Below are 20,886 nucleotides of genomic sequence, written 5' to 3' on the forward strand. Positions count from 1 at the left end.
AGATGAATTTAATATGTCAAGAAGTAATTTTAAGCTTAATTTATATACAGTTGGGTGTACTAAATATTTTGAATTTAATGTTTGGCAAAAACACGGCATTTTATTGAAAACCGATGCAGGTATGTTTCAATTTTAAACCGTAATTCAGAGAAGGGTTACTCATGATTACATTACAGAAAAAAAAATGAAAAAAGAGTAATATTTGTATTCTTAGGACTTGAAAAACCATCACAGGTGTCGGTTTTTCCGATTTTTTTTAAATAAATATAATATGAAAAATAGATTTTTTTTTATATTTTTCTCATAACTGTTTCGACTTGGTCTATCACCTGTTTTCGTTTTATCGTTGACTCCTGGGACACCCTGTATAACGATATAACATTGTTGATTGCACCTATGTTTAAACGACATTAACGTCGGAGTATAACTGATATTACGTAAGTATATATAGGTAAGTAGAATATTTTATTACGGATATTATAATAAAATTGACATGTTCTTTTATAAATGGTAAACATAATTCTATAAGTAATTCTATAAAGTAAACCCACTTCTGGTAATTTTTTTAACTTCTTTAAAGGAGAGCCAACTTTCTTTAAAGGCAGGGAGAGCCAAGTTATAAATTAAGTGAAATGAATAATGTGTTATTTTGCTAGAAGCGACCGTTTATACTCGCAAGTGTGCCAAATGTCATACTCCTCCGTTCGCGCAATTTTCGTAAAAAGGGGTCCAAAGTTTTTGCTTCGCCCATATAGTCGTATTTCTTATAGCGTTCATATTAGATATTTACAAGATTTTTTAAATGATTCATTAGTACTATATCGTAACAAATCGGTAGATGGGAGGTATAAGGATAATTATTATTGGTAGCATTTAAAAACGTAAATTAAATAAAAAAAACAAAAAACTGCCTCACGCTGTATACTGCATACAGCAGGGTAGGCAGAGGGAACTAAATTTAAATAAATATTTCAATTTTTCGAGTGGGGATCGAACCCACAACCAGTCGCGTTTACAGTCACACTTTTAGTAGGTATTAGTATTTTTTTTTGTTTTGAGTTTAATTATAGAGATGACCAGTTAAGCAAATGTTTATTTTCATAGCTTAAGTATATTTTTTTCGTATTTAATAGACAAATCATTATATGTATATTTTCTTTGACTTTGATCATTATTCACATTTGCGTCACAACTATTTAAACATTACTATATACTTACTTGTACTTACGTACAAAAACGTTAATATTAATGACACATTCAGTTCATCTACAATATCATACCCTACCCTACCTACTCGTATACCCGTATGTAGATGTAATTCAATAATGTAGAGAACATTATCGACGATGTGCGAGTGTGCATGGGACAAATACTTAATGAAATTCTCAAATAATTACTAAGTCATAATAACGGTACCTAATCGAGTTCTACCTTCTACCGCGATGTATGTTAATACAAATGCTTAAAGCCTTGCGTCAGGCACAGCTTAGCATTTAGTTCTCTAAACACCTATTGTATGAATTCAAAATGGGACAGTACTTAACGAATAATGTATATTATTCATTGACGACGAACGCGTTATAAATACTTAAAACTAATTACTTGATAGTTATAATTACAGTATAGAGATTGCAATCTATAATAACTTAACAATGTTAATTATGATTAATTATTTTATATAATTGTAGCGTTACTATTTCTTTTACCTCGTACATCAAAATGATGTACTTATAAAACAAATAAATAGCATAAAATAATAAGCATAGTTTGTTCTTACTACGTTTTTCTGCACAGACTGGTTTATTCTATCGTTTTATTTGTTTTACAGTTTCACCTGATTCAATAATGGAGGCACACCGATATGGAGGTTGTACGTAGGTAATATTAGGATTCCATGTTATCGGCGTGCAGTGTTTCAAGTTGCATATCTTCTGACGACTGTATGGTTGAGTGGCACCAGCGCCCGAGCGGTGAGGCTTTTAACATCTCGATTAGCAGTCGCATAGAGCCAAGCGCGCGCGCAACCCGCCGCGGCCGTACGCTTTTGCCGCCTTTTTAATAGTGGGTGACGTTTCAGTGTTTACAGCTAGTGACATTTGTCGATAACAATGAAAATACATATTAAACTTTTTGGTAAGTGTTATTTGTGTGTTTTTTTTTTTAAATTAGTTCTTAATAGAATTTTGTAATTTAATAAAGTATAAAATAATATCTTGACTTCTTATCCTTGGATAGATATTTTTTTGTTCGTGTAATTAACTTGTAATTAATGCTAAGTTATGTTTAAAGTAATATTGTCTTAGGTTTTCATGATTATAATTTGTGAATAACTTTACTAACATTACGTTTGCGTTGAATAATTTGCTGTATTATAGTTAGCATTTCCATTTTACATTTAATGTCCTTCTTATACCTTATTTTTTAATATCCTATAAAAATAAACGTGGCATTGAGCTTTCTTTTTTCTTTTTTTATATCGAGGAAATAGATTAAACGATAATTTATTTCTAAGGTAATGTCAGCAACATTACTTTGTGAATATTATAACATAAAGCACTTTATTTTTTGCTTACATATAATTTACATTAAATGTATCATAATTACTCTTGCCTTGGTTGTTTGTTGAATAAGCTTTGGTTACCTCATTAAAACGTCTCCTCACGCGCACGGCAGGGTTGGTAGTGGGAATCTAGTGTTAAGACACTCGTTTCCCCATTTTCCACCAAATTCCGGAGGCATTGTGTGTTGAGTGGCGGAATTCAACGGCGCGCTTTGTTTTGATACCAGAAACGAAGAAATTAAAATATTAAATATTTCATTTCCTCCAGTGGGAATCGAACTCACAACCTGTCGCGTTTACAGTAACCTTTGTAAGTACTTTGTGCCACTGCGCCACGACTGGCCTCATTAAAAACAAATAAAACGAGATTTCCTTATCATAATAGAGAATTTATAATGTTTAAACGTGTGTCTAGAGAACTCGAGATAACTATCAACTATGAAGCGAGTTATTATAAAACAATAAAGAACTGAGACTTTAAGTCGTTTGTGTTTAATTGTAAATAAAAATATAAATATTCTACGTAGCTATTAGCTACTGGAATATTTAAATTTACAAATATGTTTGTACGGATTTTCGAATGATCTAAACGTAAATGTAGATTGCTAAATAAGTGTATTAATTTAATATTATTTTCCGTTCTCGTTGCAAAAACCAGAGTCTAGAATAGTCATACGCCGAGCTTTTATGAATGTTATTTGAGGTATTTATAGATTGGTAAATATGTGAAACCTAACTTGTTCTTGAAATATCAAGCATAATATAATGGTACCAGTCACTGTTAAGCACCTATCTATCTAAACTTTTTTATCTTCCTAAATATCCCTTATCGAAAGTAACTCTGTCTGTCCGTCTGTCTGTCTGTCTTTTACGCAATCAGGGCCAAACCGCTAATTTAATTGTGATAAAATACTCATATATAGATACTTGAGGGTCTCGGGATGAACATAGGATACTTTTTTTTCTCCTATTTGTAATATTTTCGATATATATATCAATATATTAAAATACTTATTAATTTGACATGCAATTTATTCCGCCATGTTTATAACAACCGCCGTTGCTAAGCAACGATTTGGAAAGTTTATTGTTAGAAAACGTCACCCAAAATGAGCTTGCTTAACGCATCTGTAAACTGAAAATAATTTCATAATTATACTTAATAAATATTCCTATAGTTCAAGCGGGCGTAGCCGCGTTCGGGTCCACTAGTATATTTATAAATATAAATTTTCTTAAATCATGAACAATGAACTAAATGTATAAATATTTACTTAGTACAATATAATATTCTCCCGACATTTTATTTATGGGTGCCGAATTGAAACGTACATAGAGCGATACTATCAAGTGTTCAATATATTGCTTATAATTATTTTTACCGTGCCGGCATTTTTTTACTTTTTTTTTATAAATAGTTAAATATATTTACTACAACTTGTTATGATAGTTTCATTAAGTTAACTTAACTTTGCTGTATAGGACTTAAATATTAAAAATAACAAATGTCATGAAACTATAAATAATGTTTATAAATAATTTCAAAAATGACATTTTAATTATTTGAATTGTAAATATTAGTTGTAAAAACTATTTTTTTTATCAATCGACAAGTGAAAAGATTTTTTGAAAATTTTTAAATTTATCACCAATAAAGCCATGGAGGAATTATAAGAGTGACGTCATAGTCATACGGCTCATAAATTGCTGTGACGGTCAGTTACTTTTGCGTCTATTCTTTCAAAAACCTAAGATGGTGGCGCTTCATTGTGAATTTGTTTTCGCCTTGAGATTTGAACTCGGGGTTTTCTGCAATCAACGATGCGTAGCGCAGTTTATTATTCGATGTATCAGTAATTAAGTAATTTATATTTTTAAGGATATACATATTTCATTTGTTTGTGCAAATTATATATTTACTAATAACTTCACGCTCTATCCAGCACACAGCAGGATCTGTCTACGCAGAGGGAATATAGTGTTAAGACACTCCGTTCCCCATTTCAGACAGAATTCTGGAGGCATTGCGTGTTAAGAGGCAGAACTCAACGCTGCGCTTCGCCTCGACACCAGAGCAAAGAAATGAAAATATAAATTTAAATAAATATTTCATTTCCTCGAGGGAAAATAAGTCTCTTAAGTTCTCTACGATTCGTTTAACTGTTGAAAATGCGTCAATAATCCAGACTATGTATGCCTAAGAATCGTTAAATATCGTACATAATGGAATATTCCATTACGAATATCTTATCCTCGTGCTGGCATTAAGTTTACCTTAATAACTTTAAGTAACGTTTTGTCGTTATTATGACATTAATTACATTAATTTATATATTATAAAGAGATATAAAATATGAATTACGTGATGTTTCAAAATTATTGTTATCAAATAGGTATTGCTTGTTTCATTGTTATTACAATATTTTTTTACATAGCTATCGCCTGTAGGTTAGTTTGTTTGTGTCTTTCATAAAAAAAACAAACTCTCGAAAATATTTGTTATTAAGATTTAAAGTCTATAGTCTCCCCAAAGAAGTGTGGATTTTGAAATATATATACATATATATTTATATATATAGTGAGCCTATATTCTATTTGTTTGTTGTTTTTATTTAATACGATTGAAATATATTGGCTTACTCGGGGGGGTAATCTATATAAGCAATTTAAATATTTTCCAAGTTTCGAAAACGTCGAAAATGGCAAATGTGAATTAAGTAATAAAATATCAGAAAACTGAAGTGGATCAAAAGTCTCTCTCGCTCTCTTTTAGCTTATATAATCTGTGAAGTCAATGGATTGTGTGAAATTTTTAATAAATAAAAAAAATCATAATTTTTAAATTTTTCAGCAGACAGACTCTACTTTTGTCCCAAATACGAGACTTAACGCGGCACTTGTTACAGCGGGAAAATGGAAAAAATAAATTTCCCCAAGTTGATAATGAATACATATATACATATATACATATGTGAAAAGATAAAGAACAATAAACGAAAAACTCAAACATTTTTAACATACGCTCCAATACACCTTTTCACTTGTGGTGTATGTGGAACTAAACGTCAACTCATTCAGTTCTGCCCTTGACAAATCGCATCAAATAGGTACCTACCTAGTTCCGATTCAATGATTCTGGTACAACCAGATAAGCCACACTGCGTTAACCAGCTACCTAGATCCAGTACATACCTTTACCTGTACAAAGGATATAATATTATAATTGCAGCAAGTATGCTATTGTTAGGTGCATACAATAGTATTCTTAGGTAACATTCAGTATACAAGTACTAAGGACTTATTTTATAAAGTTCTATATATTTTTTGGTATATTTACTTATTAACATATAGTAAAAATATCCTTTTAAATTTATGTAGGAGCCGCCATTGAGTACTTACTCTACTAACTAAGTAGTTAAGTGCTAGTTCTTGCTGTTGAGACTATAGCAGAGTCTATGTAAATATAATGCTTAAACGATATTAATAATGTGAGATAAAAAGAAATTAATATACATATTTATATAACGATGGCGGCGACATGCCGTCGCCACGACGACGTCGCGCCAAACAACTTAGGGCCTGCATTCCAGCACTTTCACCGTAAAGCAAGCCGCTGGTCTTCCAGCAGGAAAAACCCGAGTACGCCGTTACGCAAAGATCAACTGTTTCGCACCTCTTAAATAATTTACCGTATCAAAAACAGTCGAAGGCAGCGACTATCAATATAAAGGTCACACGAACGGCCTTAACGAAAGTTACAACATGTATTTGTGTATTTAAATCAGTTTTATAATAATACCAGCCCAAACAGAGCAGGAAAACAACAAGGATATTTTTTTTTCGATCATGAGGTTAATGCTTTTAAGTTTTAATAGGGGGGGGGATGAGTTTTAAGGGTACCTACTCTGTCCCTTAATAAATGTAAGCACTATGTGGCTGACTGTGAGGAAGTCGACGACTGTAAGGGCGCCCCCTGCGAGGCTCGAACCTCGGCTTGCGGTCGTCGAGCGGACAACAAGAATGAAATTATCCACCTGTATTTAAGAGATGATACAAAAATATCAGCATCTTAGCTTATTTAACTATCACAGATAAAAAATATCTGTCAAAGAGGGTTATGATGTTATGATAACGTTACAAAAACAAAATGTTTTTTATTATTAAACTCTGAAAATAATGATAATACTGATATAAACTTGTATCTAAAAGTATATAGATATTAGAGTAACCGAACAACAAAAATAATCCAATACTAAATGAATAAAAACATAATATTGGCGAACATAAATTTTGTGATTTTATTTGGCCTTGAAAAGGTCATATAAAATCTTGGCGCCATCTTGATAAAATTACTTACGAGTAGGTATATCAAAACACATAAGAAATAGACAGGTAAAACGGTGTTAAAAAACACTTTTTTGTGTATTTACCACTTTTTCATATATGAGTCATTAAAAATGTAAGTTTTTAGCAAATTCGTTAACTCATCATTTTTAACACATCATCATTTTTAAAAGTGATTTAAAAGTGATTTGCAACTAATGAAAACAATAAATATTTAGCTTTAAATATTTTATGGGTTTTAGAATTATCTTTTATCAGAAAATTCTATTTAAAAATCAGTTAATCGGTGTTTTTTTTATATATTCCGATTAGTCAAAATTATTGTGTATAGAACGTCTGTATTCTTTTTATATTTCATTTATATTTATTGTCTGTATTCGTGAATGCCCCATAAAAATATTAATTTTAAACTCACGTTCATAATAACATTTCTCAAACCAGTTTAAGCTTGAATTGATTACCTTTCACTCTTCTAAATGGTCTAATTTCTATATTTCAATTAATGTCCTAACTAACGTCCGCTCGTAGCAATCTGTCGGCCGTTGTCATTGTCCATCTGATATTGACATTGTGTGTATTTGAAAGTTATCTTCCGTGAACACGCTTTCAGGTTTCTGCGAGGTCACGCATTTGACAGCGATTGAGAATATTTGCGTAGTCTAGATTTGTATATTTCCTTCCATCTTAACCTGATTTGGCATTTTGTTCTATGTATAGGTTCTCTTCTATTCTACAGATTATCTTCTATCTTTTTTTTAGCGTCATGATGTATCCCGCACATAGGGTAGGCAGAGGGAACCTAGTGTTAAGACACTATTTTACCCATTTTCCGCCAAATTCTAAAGTGGAATGGCCTACGCGCGGCAGTGTTTGCAGGTCGGTACGATATGGGTACCTTCAAAAAGCGCGTCTATCTCCATTTCAAAGTCTGGCAACGCACCTGTAGCTCCTCTGGTGTTGCACGGGGTCGTGGGCGGCGGTGATCACCATCAGGTGATCCGAACGCTCGTTTGCTTTGTCCTTTTTCCATAAAAGAAAAAACTTTGCCTTGACACGAGAGCGAAGAAATAAAAATATTAAATGAGATATCAATTCCTCGAGTGGGAATCGTACCCACAACCTGTAACATTTACAGTCACACTTTACGACCCTGCGCCATGACTGGTTTCATCTTCTATTTATACATATAAAACTAGTTACTAGCTGATATCCTTGAGGACTTATTAAAAAGTTGTAAGAGATTTTCCGATTTCATTTCTATGGAAACGGAAAGATAGTATTTTATATTTTATAGTCCTCGCATACAAAATTGCGAGAAATTAGTCCTATTTATGTTATATAGGGTGTATTTATTACCTATATAAGTTCAGATGTAGATAAATAAGTACTTATGTATTTACATACATTCTTGTATAAAACTGGTTCATCTTAAAAGGTTGAATTAATTCCTATATATGTATGTATGTATTGGAATGTATCAGGTATATGTAACTCGCGACATTAAAAACATACATTATACTAAGTAAAACTTTAAACAAAGAACGAAAATTTCTTTATTGTTTATATATAAATGGAGTTTTATAAAATAATGATATTAAAAAATCTTTTTTTATTAACTCAAGAATTGTAAAGTAACAGAAATTTCACTCTTCTATGAATTGATCACCAGAAAAACTTATTAGTCGATCATTTAATAAAGGTACCCGGTTATAAAATTATACAAGTAGTTTAGAAATAACGAAGAAGATACGCAAGTGTCTAGATTTTCTATATAAAAGCCACTTCAGACTGTCTATCTTAATTATATTATATAATAATTAATTATTTTCCTTGCAGACGCCATCCCGGCGCGGTTCAACGTGGCCATAATGCTGTTTTTTGCGTGTTGGGTAAATTACATGTTGCGGGTGAATATGAGCGTCAACATCATCGCTATGGTCCCCGATGACTCGACCACTGCATCGTAAGTATGTTACAATAATATGAAATATATTAATATGAATTCCGCAGACAGCAGGGTAGGCAGAGGGAACCTAGAGAGATACTCCGTTCCTCACTTTCCGCCGCATTCTGGAGGCATTGCGTCCTGAGTGGCGGAATACAACGCCGCGAGTTGCTTCTCACCAAAGCGAAAAAATGGAAATATGAATTTAAATAAATATTTAATCTTCTCGAGTGAGGATCGAACCCACAACCAGTCGCATTTTAGGCTCTTCATCAAACTACCTATAGCTTTTGTTATTATAATTTTACTAAGATGATTTTATTTCAATTTTTTATACTTAACTTTCATAGATAGCTAAACTCATGAAATATGAGGCAAAAAATATCAATATTAAGCATTTTTATCTATACATTTTGAGTTGTATATGAAGACTTACCGTATATCATTTTAATATGTATGCACATATATACCATTTTATTCTATAATAAGTAAAAATATTCTTAGCTATAATAACTATAGGTATCTCTAATTCATATTTTGTCTTTGTTTAACGTCTAATCAAATAATATACAGCCTCGAGTCTTCCTAGAATAAATTGACCAAATATTTAATTAGCATAAGTAAGACAATTGAGATATATGGAATATACATATACATATGTATGTAAGTATTATGTTAATATAAATACATTTAGTACATTTTATTGGTACTCGAGCGGCAACTTGTATTTAAAATAGATATGATAAATGTTAACATTAAAAGTACCTCTCTTGAAAGTCATATTTACATAATGAGAACAATGATAAGGAATTGTTTTATATTTTTTAAAAATGATAAAATAGTCTCGTAATCCTTCATCACGATTCGACTTAGCGAGATAGATAACGTGGCCATCAAATATCAATATTAATGTTTTTTCCTAATAATTTACATTGCAATAGCGGTTAGCCATTCTATGGCATAAACAACTTTGAACAAGGCCAACGGGCATCTTCATTCGTTTTGAAATGTCAGTATAAAACAGTTGTTGAAGAGTCGCAACAGATTATATATAATTTATAATAGTTTTTTTTTCTTGAATTAGACATGATTTTAATAATTGTGATTTTTTGATTTTAATTTTAACAAAATATATGGGTATATAAATAAATAAATACTTAAAAAATTTTGAAATAAAAAAAAAATATATAAATTCTATTTGTTTTTTTGGGTTCTTTAAAAGTTAGAAATAACAACAAAAAAAAAATATTTTAAATTTTGCAACCGGCTACACTTCAGTAGCAGGTACACGTGCTTAGCGAATTAATTAACTGATGTAGTGTTTTTTTATGGTAAATACTTGCTGTAACGTTTTGAAAGTCAATAACACTTATGAATATTAAAATTTAATAAATTAAATAATTACAACTTATACTTAAATAATTATAACTTCAAATACGTTTAAATTTAATGATCGACGAAAGGATTTAGTAAGCTTAAAGTAAAAAGCATTAGAGTTCCGCCACTCAACACGCAATGCCTCATCAAATTCAGCGGAATTCAACACGCAATGCCTCGGCAGAAAGTGCAGGAGTGTCTTAACACTACGCTACCTCTGCCTATCCTGCTGATTGTGGACAGCGTGAAGCTGATTACAAACTAGATAAATAATAATTTGAAGGTACGATTCCTTTTGACAAGCTAAGTTTATTATTAGCCAGCCTGTCAAGTCTCTGTGTTATTTGAAGCGAATTACTATATAGCCCAGCATTAGATATAGTATAGTTTAATAAGGCCCGTACATTGTTCTTTTGTTCACAGGGTGAAAAGCGAATGCGAGGCCATAGCGAATGACGACAGTTCGTTATATAATAGCACCACAACTGTGGTTATGAAGCGGGAACTGCGTCAGGTAAACGTACCATTTCTTATTCTTACGTTCATATACGTACTTGTCATTGTAACATATTATAAATCTATATTTATAAAATCGAAAGGTCATTCACTCATCACGAAATCTCAGAACTACATGTGCTAGGAATCTCAATTTTTGCACAGGAGTTACTTATAAGACGTAGGTGCTCGCTAAGACGGGAATTTGCAATATTCGACTTCTAAGGGGTTGTTTTTGGGGTCGAAAGATTGTATGAAACTTCGTTACTAATGCTAAAAATGCTAGGAGTCTCAAATTTTGCATAGACGTCACTAGGACGTAGTCATGGAGACAGAAATTAATAATAACATAGTTCACGCGTGAAAACCGCGAGCGGGCCGCTAGTATTCCTATATATTTTTATATAAAACTAATATCTCAGTTAATTAACGCTTATAACGCTATGAGGCCAGTTGTAGCGCAGCACAAGCGTGTCTCTCGACAAAGGCGTTGCTGTAAAGGAAAGGTGTGGGTTCGATTCCCAATCGAGGAAATGAAATATTTTATATTTTCATTTCTTCACTCTGTTGTTAAGGCAAAATGCGGGGTTGAGTTCCGTCACTCAATAAGTAATGGCTCCAAAATTTGCCAGAAAGAGGGAAGCGGTGTGTCTTAACACTAGTCTCAATCTGCCTACTCTGCTGCGGGATACAGCGTGAAGTATCAAAAATGAACAAAAGCATTTATTTTAATCGTATAGAATTTAATTATAGTTATTGTTATTGCGTTGTAAGTTATACACTATTATAGTAGGTGTGCCCATACACATTCACTTAGAACGGAAAAGATGCGAATGTTTCAATCCTTGATTAGTGTTGTACGTACATGCGTAATTGGATCTATATTATTTTTTTGCTTCCCCCTGTTTCCCACACATAGCAGATATAGATCGAGGGAGCCTGGGAACCTAGTGTTCCCAGCAATAACACTCCGTTCTCATTATTTTTTTAAATAACTTATAAAAATATGTCATAAAGACTAATTATGAATGTTCAGGAAAAATATTCTTTTATAATTGTGAATGTAACAAATTTGCAACCAGTTTGACTTGTTTCATTATTTTACTCCTAAAAAGAGGTTCTCTTAAAATAAAACTAAGAAAAAACTTGTATCGACCACACGTGTAAAGTACATAACCTTATCATCACAATGATTTTTGAACTTAAACGTTTTTTTAAATTAAATACTAAATGAAAATTTTTCTTAGATATTTCCTTTACGTTTAAATTACCATTTAAAAAACCAGCTAAATTAAATTAAATATAAATAAAGCCAAAAAAAAATTTATTAAGAAAAAATAAATGTATATACTTGCTAAAACAATGTATGATTGCAGTAACAGAACAAAATGACTGCAATAACTAGTTATAGACTGAAATCCTATTTCAAAATTCGACATATATATCGACATATAACAACTTTAAAGCAATTATTATTTTATTTTAAACCAATTAATGTTTTATTTCAGCCTGAAGGAGTAGTAACGTTTAATTGGACTGCAAGAGAACAAGCCTACGTGCTGTCCAGTTATTTCTGGGGCTATGCTGTCACTTCATTCCTCAGCGGAACAGCAGCCGAAATATGGGGTGCGAGAAAAGTAGTCTTCTTGACTATGTTGTTCAGCGCGATACTTACGATTTTGACTCCACAGGCGGCGAAATGGAATTTCTACCTCCTCTTTGTCACCAGGTTAATCATAGGCCTTTTGTCGGTTAGTAAGATATATGTAAATTTAGTATTATATTATAGTGACACAGGCAAAGCACCCTCCAGAACTCGCCGGAAAGTGGGAAACGGAGTTTTTTAACACTAGGTGAAGACGATGACTCTATTTGGTTGGATATACAAACTGTTTTTACTTTGTGCCAATCACCGCAAAGGGAGGAATGGGCAAAATTTTATTAAAATATATTATTTACTTTAAACATTTTGCAGTGGAAATATTTATATCTGTTGAAATTACTCATACTTAATTAGATTTTTTATAACTGCAAGACTAAATAAAAAAAAATGCTTATTATTAAAGATATATTATTAACATTAAAGCATTTAATATTCTAATATATCTCTTTAAATCTTTCTATTAGGCATATTCATATTTTTTTACCTCATTACAACTTAAAGAAAAATTAAAATATATTTATTCCGTGCCATACCTAATTTATATATTTAGGAAATAAATAAAATTAATAAAAATATTAATTAACGTATCAACGCACATACTTATCATTTCCTATTTAATTACAATGAAATTACAATTATAATAACATGAAAACATTTTTAGGGCTTCCTCTTCCCAGCATTACACGCTTTAGTGGCTCATTGGGCTCCACCAGCTGAGAAGGGGAAATTTGTTAGTTCTTTACTTGGAGGTGCCATTGGGACTGTGGTCACGTGGTCTCTGTCTGGACCACTTATTGAGAAGTTTGGCTGGAGCTATGCCTTCTATGTACCAGGTAACATAAATACTGTTAATTTTCAAAATTAAAATGTTGATGCTTATTTTCCAATAGATATCGTAGCTACTTTCTTCATGAAATGGAATATCTATTTTAATATAAATATTCCATTTCATGAAAAAAAAAGTAGCTACGCTTACTCCAGAGGGTGTCCAGACCAATATCTGTCCGATATTGGTTTGTGGGCATACGGGTACTCGACCCCGGATGCTCGAGCCGCCACTCTTATATCCTCATCCAGTCCGTAAGAATGGTGTCCTTCCTTTACCTATCCTACCCTTCTATTTTCCTCTCCCCTCAGTTTTTCCCCACAAAGGGGTTTTGGAGGTCAGACGGCAGTCGCTCCACGAAAACCACAAACCGCCATAATATGGAAAGAAACAAGAACAGGAGGAAGGAAGAAATATCTATTTTAAACATTCTTATATAATATAATATTTCATATAGTTATTTTATGTTATTCTTATTTCTTATCAATATAATAAATAATGGCATAAACCATATAGCATGTTAAATGAGTTGTGGTTGCGTAATAATGTCAACCAATAATTACTACCTACCCACCTACTAGCTACCTACCTAGGTGACTAGAATTATTTTCATTCTAAAACTAACTTTCTTATATATTTATATTCAATGTGAATGAAATTGTATTTACATAGATTGAAATGTATTTATTTAATCGTGTTAGGCGTATAAATGGTGTTAATATTTTTAAATAAAAGGAGTGCCTGGTTTATTGCTTTCTTTATAAAGAAACAATGTTAATAGTTATTTTACCCTGTTCTATAATCAGATAGAATAGTTACAATAGTGTCATTTAATATGATAATGTAGATATTTTTTACCTCGAAATGTTCTTCAAATTATATGAATTTATTTTTTTATTATTCTAGGTATTATAGGAATAGTTTGGTGTGTTGCGTGGTGGTTTTTAGTTTACGACTCACCAGTTCAGCATCCCCGAATTTCTGAAGAAGAGAAATCATATATATTACAAGCTATAGGCGACAAGGTTCAGAACTCCAAGAACACTAAGGTAATTAGAATTTTCTTTTTGTTATTTATCCTTAAGTAAATGTAACAATATATCAGCTTTTCGCTGTAAGACATTCCGTTCTCCTCTTTCCGCCGATTTTTGAGGCATTGCGTGTTGCGTGGCGGAATTCAACGCCGCGCTTTATAAAGGCAATAATTAAAACTAAAATAAGATGCTATTTCCAGAGTCCTCCATTCAAGAGCATATTTACCTCGTTCCCGTTTCTTGCGATGGTGATATTACACTACGGTAACAACTGGGGCTTATACTTCGCGATGACCGCAGCACCCAAGTTCGTCTCCAGCGCTCTCGGCTTCAATCTGACATCCACCGGAACACTTTCTTCATTACCTTATTTGGCAAGGATGATATTCTCGCTGATATTCGGCGCTATTGGCGACAGGTATGAAAGTAATACAAATTTTATTTGCTTTTTCATATGAGAGTAGGTCAGCTTAATGTTTTTGTTACAACTTTTTTTTTGGGTCAATATGAAAGTTGTTTATGTTCGGTGTCAAATCCTAATTTGTTTTTTTTTTGTAGTGCCAGTCAATTGTAAATATTTTAAACATGATTGTGTTGTTAAAATTGTTAATTAAAAAAACAAAAGAATGGTTTTCGTTTCACATATATTCTCATTAACGTTCACTATTAAGATTTGACCAGTTTACATGAAAGGTCATTCATACAATAAAATATTCTATAAATGTCCTTTAATTATAATTATTTACTAATTTAAACAACTTTATTTTTGTATTTTTTAATATGTTTAATTATTTTTCTCTCAGGATTATAAGGCAAAATGTGGTATCTACGACATTTATGAGGAAATTCTTCTGCCTGTTCTCCCACATAGTGCCCGGGCTACTTCTAATAGCCCTCGGGTACACTGGGTGTGCTCCCATACTCTCCGTAGTCCTTATTACGTTCTCCATGGGTTCAAATGGAGCGGCAACACTAACTAATCTCGTAAACCACCAAGACCTTGCACCCAATTTTGCTGGTACTCTATACGGAATTGCCAACGGAATAGGAAACACTGCTGGATTTGTCACTCCTCTCGTCACCGCTCACTTCACTAAGAATGGCGTAAGTAAATTCTTAATTCTTAAAACTTATTGGTATTTGTCATATTAAAGTGACGTGCGTTTACGTAACTTACTTCCGCGTACTTCTCAAGAGTTGTGTGTTTATTTACACAATTTTCTTTATAAATTTAATATTTATAATATTATATAGCAGTTTATTATATTTTTATACAACAATTTACTGGAAGTATGATTAATATGACAATTATAAAATAACTTATACAAGTGCTACGCAAGTGGTTATGTAATAGTACTATAAATTATAAAGAGCTATCAAGAACCATATATGTATTGTACGATACATATCTACACATATATAACGAAATTGTAACTGATCGCAGTCTGTATGTGGAAAATAGGAAAAATTAATAAATTAATATTCAAATTAACACATTATCTTAATGAATAATGTAGTATTTTTTTAATCTTCAAAAGTACTTATTATGAATATATACTTATCTTTTAAAAACACTTGAAATTACTATAATTAATCATTATTTCACGCAGATTTCGTTTATTTCCTTTATTATTATAAGAATTTATTTATTTTCCAGAATGGTTTCGCTGAGTGGCGGCCGATATTCATGACTGGAGCGTCCCTATACATTGCGTCTGCTGTTTACTTTATATTGTTTGGTACCGGAGAGACGCAGCAATGGAACTACGTGCCGCCGGCGGAAGAGGAAGAGGAGGATAAAAGACCTAGCGCCAGCTCATCAGAAACTACTGTCACCATTCCCGATAAAACGTAAAAATATAAATTTAAGCATAATTTAAAATGTTAATTGGAATTTATAAATAAATTAGTAAAACTAAAAACATTACGGACTCTTAGAGAATAGACTTTAAACTTTTAAGTTTCTTTGAAATGTTCTCTCTCGATATGTTTTGCCATTATTTTAATGATATATTTATTATGGTTCACAAAAAAACACTTACGCACGTGGGAAGTACCGCGGCTTAAACATAATGGAGTCTGATGGAAGAGCAAAAAAGTTTACATTTAATAATAGACTAAGAATGTTCTTAGAATTGGCATATGAATACAGTGCTACTACAATACTAGTATATTATATACACTTTTTTAGCTTGTTCAATTGTTCATTATTGACTGTATAAGCTAAAAATATAAATTAAAATAAAAAAAATACATACTTATGTCATTCTCATTACCGAAATATTTAAACAAAAGCGAATTTTTAGTTATAAGTGATACACATTGATTTACTTTATACTTAGTAAATAAATAATAAGATAATTTGAACTTCATTTCGTATAAAAACATACCAATTTATTATTATTTAGTTTATTACTATCATTGAAGTAGTGATTATTTTAACACATGATATTAAAAGTAATTCAAAATAATTGCTAATGTTTAAAAGATCACTATTTATATTTATAATTTATATATTAAAAAAAACAAAAATATTTAGAGACTTACTACTAATATGTTACGCGTAACTTCTACAAGCATTTCTTAATCAGAAATAGAAATACTTAACAGGCGTAAGAAATGATAATGTAATAGGAAAATTTAATTATTTTATAAAGTTTTCTATTTGTACATGAATATTTACGCACGAATGGACCAATACAGTAAATACAATACTACTCAGAAGGTCTAAGCTGAACTTTGTTTTTGTGTAAGGTTCCCATATAGCGTAGGTGGAACGTCAGCCGTCAAGCCTGGCTCATCCCTTCTTTGACTTAGACTGGATAAAACTGTTTCTTAATTAGCTTTCCACATCCCTTGTTGGGCACATATTAAATACTTAATTTTATTTTTATATTTTATTTATTAAAAATGAAAAATAAAGCTGGCACTATCACTAAAGAAAATAAATTGTTTAACCAACTGAACGAGATGATTTGACGTTGATAATGATTAATTTTTAAAACAAATTAGTATATCAGATGAGATAATAAATATACAAATGAAATGTCCTATGTAAAAGAATTATATTTTTTTAATTTCCTAAAATCAATTGTATTCATAGATGTTTTATATATATTTATATAAATGCAAAATTTATATTTATTTAAACTAATATGAAATTTTATGTACCAATTTATATTCAAATGTATGCAATAAATCTTGCTTTGAAACATATTATTTTTTATATTTATAAAAATAGAAACTAGAATTATTATTAAGAAAGAAGAAAATTGTTTGACTGTGATTAAGTATATGATTTTGTGAATTAATGATTAAATTAATTTAATTTATAAGGTTTTTTTGTTAAGTCAAAAATATATCCCGCTAAATGATACCGCAAATTAGCTGTCTTGGCTGTGTGTTGGAGGAAATAAAGATATATACCGAATTCATTATTACTAGAAGCTCATGAAGAGATTTCCTTGAGCATTCCTATCCCTTGGAGCATGTAATTACTGCGTGGAGCACAGCAGGGTGTGGTAGGCAGAGAGAACCCAGTGGTAAGACACTCCCTTTCCCATTTTAAGTTTCGTGTTGAGTGGTGGAACTCAAATACTAAAAGGAATACGCAATGGTTTGTGTTATATTGTTGCTAATCACCTCCTTTCTATTAAAATGTTAAAAAGTGTCACTGCTGGTACCCATAGGAATGATAAAAGTGGCTATTCCTCATATATTCGGGGTAGTTGCAGGGTTAAGAAAAAGTGTGTATTATATTGAATGTGATTGATTTAATTATTTAAGAAATATTGCAAGCTAAAAACTTTTTACGTCAACAAAGGAAAAACTTAACATATTTATTTTTAACTTAAATGGACTTGGGAAAAAAATATTTCGTATTTCTAATGATGTTAACTTATAGGAATCGTTAATGTGGTAATTGAATCGAATAATAGTTTAGATATTTTTATGTTTGCTTTTTATTTTAGAAATAAAACACAGGTTTCGTTACAAATTGTATGTATTTTAATAATTAATATTTTAGTAAAACTACTAAAACTTTTAGGTACACTATCATACATTATATACAAAATGTTATACTTCGTATTTATATTATATATTTGTTTTAAAACTCTACACGTACATGACACAATAGATAAGATCTAACGTTACATATAATTCAATAAACAACAATTAATAAGAAGTTTAAAATTTTAAACGTAGCTGCGGTAAATCTACATAGTCTATTAAAATATTATAATTAATTATTTAGATTCTCGGATTGACCTTCTGTATAATTATACAAATAAGCTTGCAAACTATTCATACGTCTTTGGAATTACATCACCAGAACGGCTCAGGTATGGTCACATACATAGAAAGTGTAAGGCGGGATTCACACGATAACGCTAAAATTAAATAGAGGTAATTTATCCGCGTATAACGAAAATTTTATAAACAATCATTATCTTAGCATAGATGGTGCGTTTAGTTACAGTTCTGCACCTAAAATTACTAATTAAATGTGCTTAAAAACATTATACGTAAGATTCGGATTCAGTGTCGGATTCTGAACAACCGAGAGCTACTATGTTCTTCCCATTTTTCTCTATACCGTTCGGTGGATCTCTGTATACCGGCGGCACAGATTTCGATCGGGATGCTTTGTCATCTTTAGTTACGTGGACTGGTTGAAATTTTTTCAGAACCCTTTGATAAACCATTTTCCTAGGTGGCACTGGAGGGGGATTATGTGGCGGCTTCATGTTATTATTTTGTTCTTTCTCCGAGAAATCAGGCTGCACTGAAGTGGGAGTGGCCTTGTATATGTCATTTGGAAATCTATTTTTTTCTTCGTGGAAGATGTCCCTTCTGCGATTGTAAACAGACGTGTATAGGGGCTCTATGTACTGGGTTGTATAACAATTTTCAAATGAGTTTTCGCTAGCTGTTGATTCTGATCGACTATTGTACGAATTCTGTGGTTGATATAACGTATCACAGCTGCTCGAATCGCTTTGTAATATTATATTTGCTAAAGATTTGGATTGATTCAACTTTGTGTTATTGTAATTCCGTACTCTACATTTCTTGTCTTCTGCATTGTTGTGAACTTCATCAATATAAGCGTAGGAATTTGGTAATTTTGTAGTATGTTTGTCGTTTTCTCTGCCGTTCACAGTAGGTGTAATGCAATTCTTGGTGCACAAATGGGCAGGATCAAATCGTCTCTTCCGACAACAATTAACAACGTTTATTTCGTAACTTCCATTACGAGTTTTATCACTGACGTTATTGTGCCCTTCATCGCTGACTTCCAAGCTCTTCGTCCTCGCTGCTTGACGAGACCAGTCATTTCGTATAAAAATGGTGGCTGCCGGAGTTGTTTTTCCATCTGAATTATTTTGCGAGGACTCTCCCGGATTTTTGTTCATTTGACCATATATATTTTCAGTCGCACAAGTGTTTACTTGGTTGTAGTTCGTACTCTTGTTCTCCCAGCCCGTGTAAACACGCGAATAGTTCATATTAGACATAATTTCGCCATGCGACTGGTACTGGTTCTGCCTCTGAATATTTTCGGTAAACATGGCAAGGTCGTGGATGTTGCTGTACACTATATTCTCTTGACTGGAAACCATGTCACGCTTATTATCAGATTCTTGCTTTGACTCTAACAAATTGTCAGAACTTTTCGCTCTGTTAAAGTTCTTATTAGTAAGATTCTTATCAGTTTCCTGAGATTCTGAGTACATACTGTATACCTTTGAAGTCCTAGCTGCTTTAGAAACATTGCTTCTCGGTGGTTTCTGTGGTTCCAAACCTGTTATGTACTTCGCAGGGCTCTGTCCATAGATATCAGCAGTTGACCGCTGCACTGCCGTTTTAGAAATATAATTTCTGTCATCGATACCATTGGCTATTCCAATGTTAACAGAGTTATGTACGTAACGTTCTCCCATATAAGGCATCGTATAAAGGTCTTCATTCACCGTACTATATAATTCAGCTTTGTTAGAGTATATATTCTGCTGTCGTTGCGATATTTGTGGAAGACCATTAACATTGTGATTTTCCGTAATGTATCGATTTTGTTTAGGATCTTGTAGGTTGCAAGTTGGCGCTGAAAGACTATGTAAAATATTCCTGGGAGCTGGGCTATTTCCTCCATTACTGTTTGAGTCGTCTTCAGAAAGTGTCAACCCTGAGTCCCGGCTCAAAGATAGTTTTTCTTTTCTAGGTGTCGATAGTTCCATAGAATCTAGAGATATTCCGACAGAATGAAGACTATCGCTCTCTTCTGCACCCGAATCGAGTAAAGCATTTGAAGATTCAGGGCTGCCACTTCCTAGAAGTCCAGATATTTGTGGTCCAAACAACGCTTCTGCTTTTACTATAAGTAGTTCTACAATCATTGGCACTGCTTTGGGAGCTTTGTCACAGGACGCGTTAGGCCATAGCAGACTTGGCCCAACGCATACACCCAAGTTCATTGGGCACATCAGATTTATATTTGATTTCTTAGCAATTGCTTGCAAGAGACATACGAAGTAGGTTAACATGTTGTAGTGCGCTTTAGGCAGTTTTAATAATAGGGAGCGTACGGCAGTTACTTTTTCGGCTTGAGGTAAATCTGGAAAGAAGAAATTTAGGAATTAA

General features: G+C 32.1%; 2 protein-coding genes across 4 annotated transcripts in view; one reads left to right on the top strand and one right to left on the bottom strand.

Moving 5' to 3' along the window:
* Window positions 1-1,927: 1,927 nt before the first annotated feature.
* LOC146539008 (sialin-like) lies at window positions 1,928-17,393 on the top strand. 3 transcript variants are annotated; one of them, XM_085185526.1, is made up of 9 exons: window positions 1,928-2,133; window positions 8,741-8,867; window positions 10,650-10,740; window positions 12,230-12,472; window positions 13,046-13,217; window positions 14,117-14,259; window positions 14,445-14,662; window positions 15,048-15,348; window positions 15,902-17,390. In XM_085185526.1, exons 1-9 carry the CDS (start codon window positions 2,109-2,111, stop codon window positions 16,097-16,099), a joined length of 1,518 nt encoding a protein of 505 aa, XP_085041652.1. In that variant the 5' UTR covers window positions 1,928-2,108; the 3' UTR covers window positions 16,100-17,390. The 3 variants fall into 3 exon arrangements, with proteins under 3 accessions (XP_085041652.1, XP_085041654.1, XP_085041653.1); XM_085185528.1 differs by lacking the exons at window positions 1,928-2,133; window positions 8,741-8,867 and adding an exon at window positions 10,137-10,180 and having other exon boundaries at window positions 15,902-17,393; XM_085185527.1 differs by lacking the exons at window positions 1,928-2,133; window positions 8,741-8,867 and adding an exon at window positions 10,200-10,509 and having other exon boundaries at window positions 15,902-17,393.
* Window positions 17,394-18,229: 836 nt separating this feature from the next.
* Window positions 18,230-20,886, bottom strand: part of LOC146539009 (uncharacterized) — a 109,254-nt gene continuing 106,597 nt past the window's right edge. The window contains exon 11 of the mRNA XM_085185305.1: window positions 18,230-20,860. Within this exon, the coding sequence (XP_085041431.1) occupies window positions 18,765-20,860 (2,096 nt within the window). The 3' untranslated portion in view covers window positions 18,230-18,764. The remainder of the gene's footprint in view (window positions 20,861-20,886) is intronic.

The sequence above is a fragment of the Heliconius melpomene genome, chromosome 5, assembly GCF_056956725.1.
Source record: "Heliconius melpomene rosina isolate 202511_hmr_F chromosome 5, ASM5695672v1, whole genome shotgun sequence".
Taxonomy (NCBI): Eukaryota; Metazoa; Arthropoda; class Insecta; order Lepidoptera; family Nymphalidae; genus Heliconius; species Heliconius melpomene.

What these genes read in the sequence shown, in the direction of transcription:
- LOC146539008 (XM_085185526.1), top strand. Translation starts at nt 2,109, where the DNA reads ATGAAAATACATATTAAACTTTTTG. An exon ending in CTATGCCTTCTATGTACCAG is followed by an intron (nt 13,218 to 14,116) that starts GTAACATAAATA and finishes TTATTATTCTAG; the next exon opens with GTATTATAGGAATAGTTTGG. An exon ending in CTCACTTCACTAAGAATGGC is followed by an intron (nt 15,349 to 15,901) that starts GTAAGTAAATTC and finishes TTTATTTTCCAG; the next exon opens with AATGGTTTCGCTGAGTGGCG.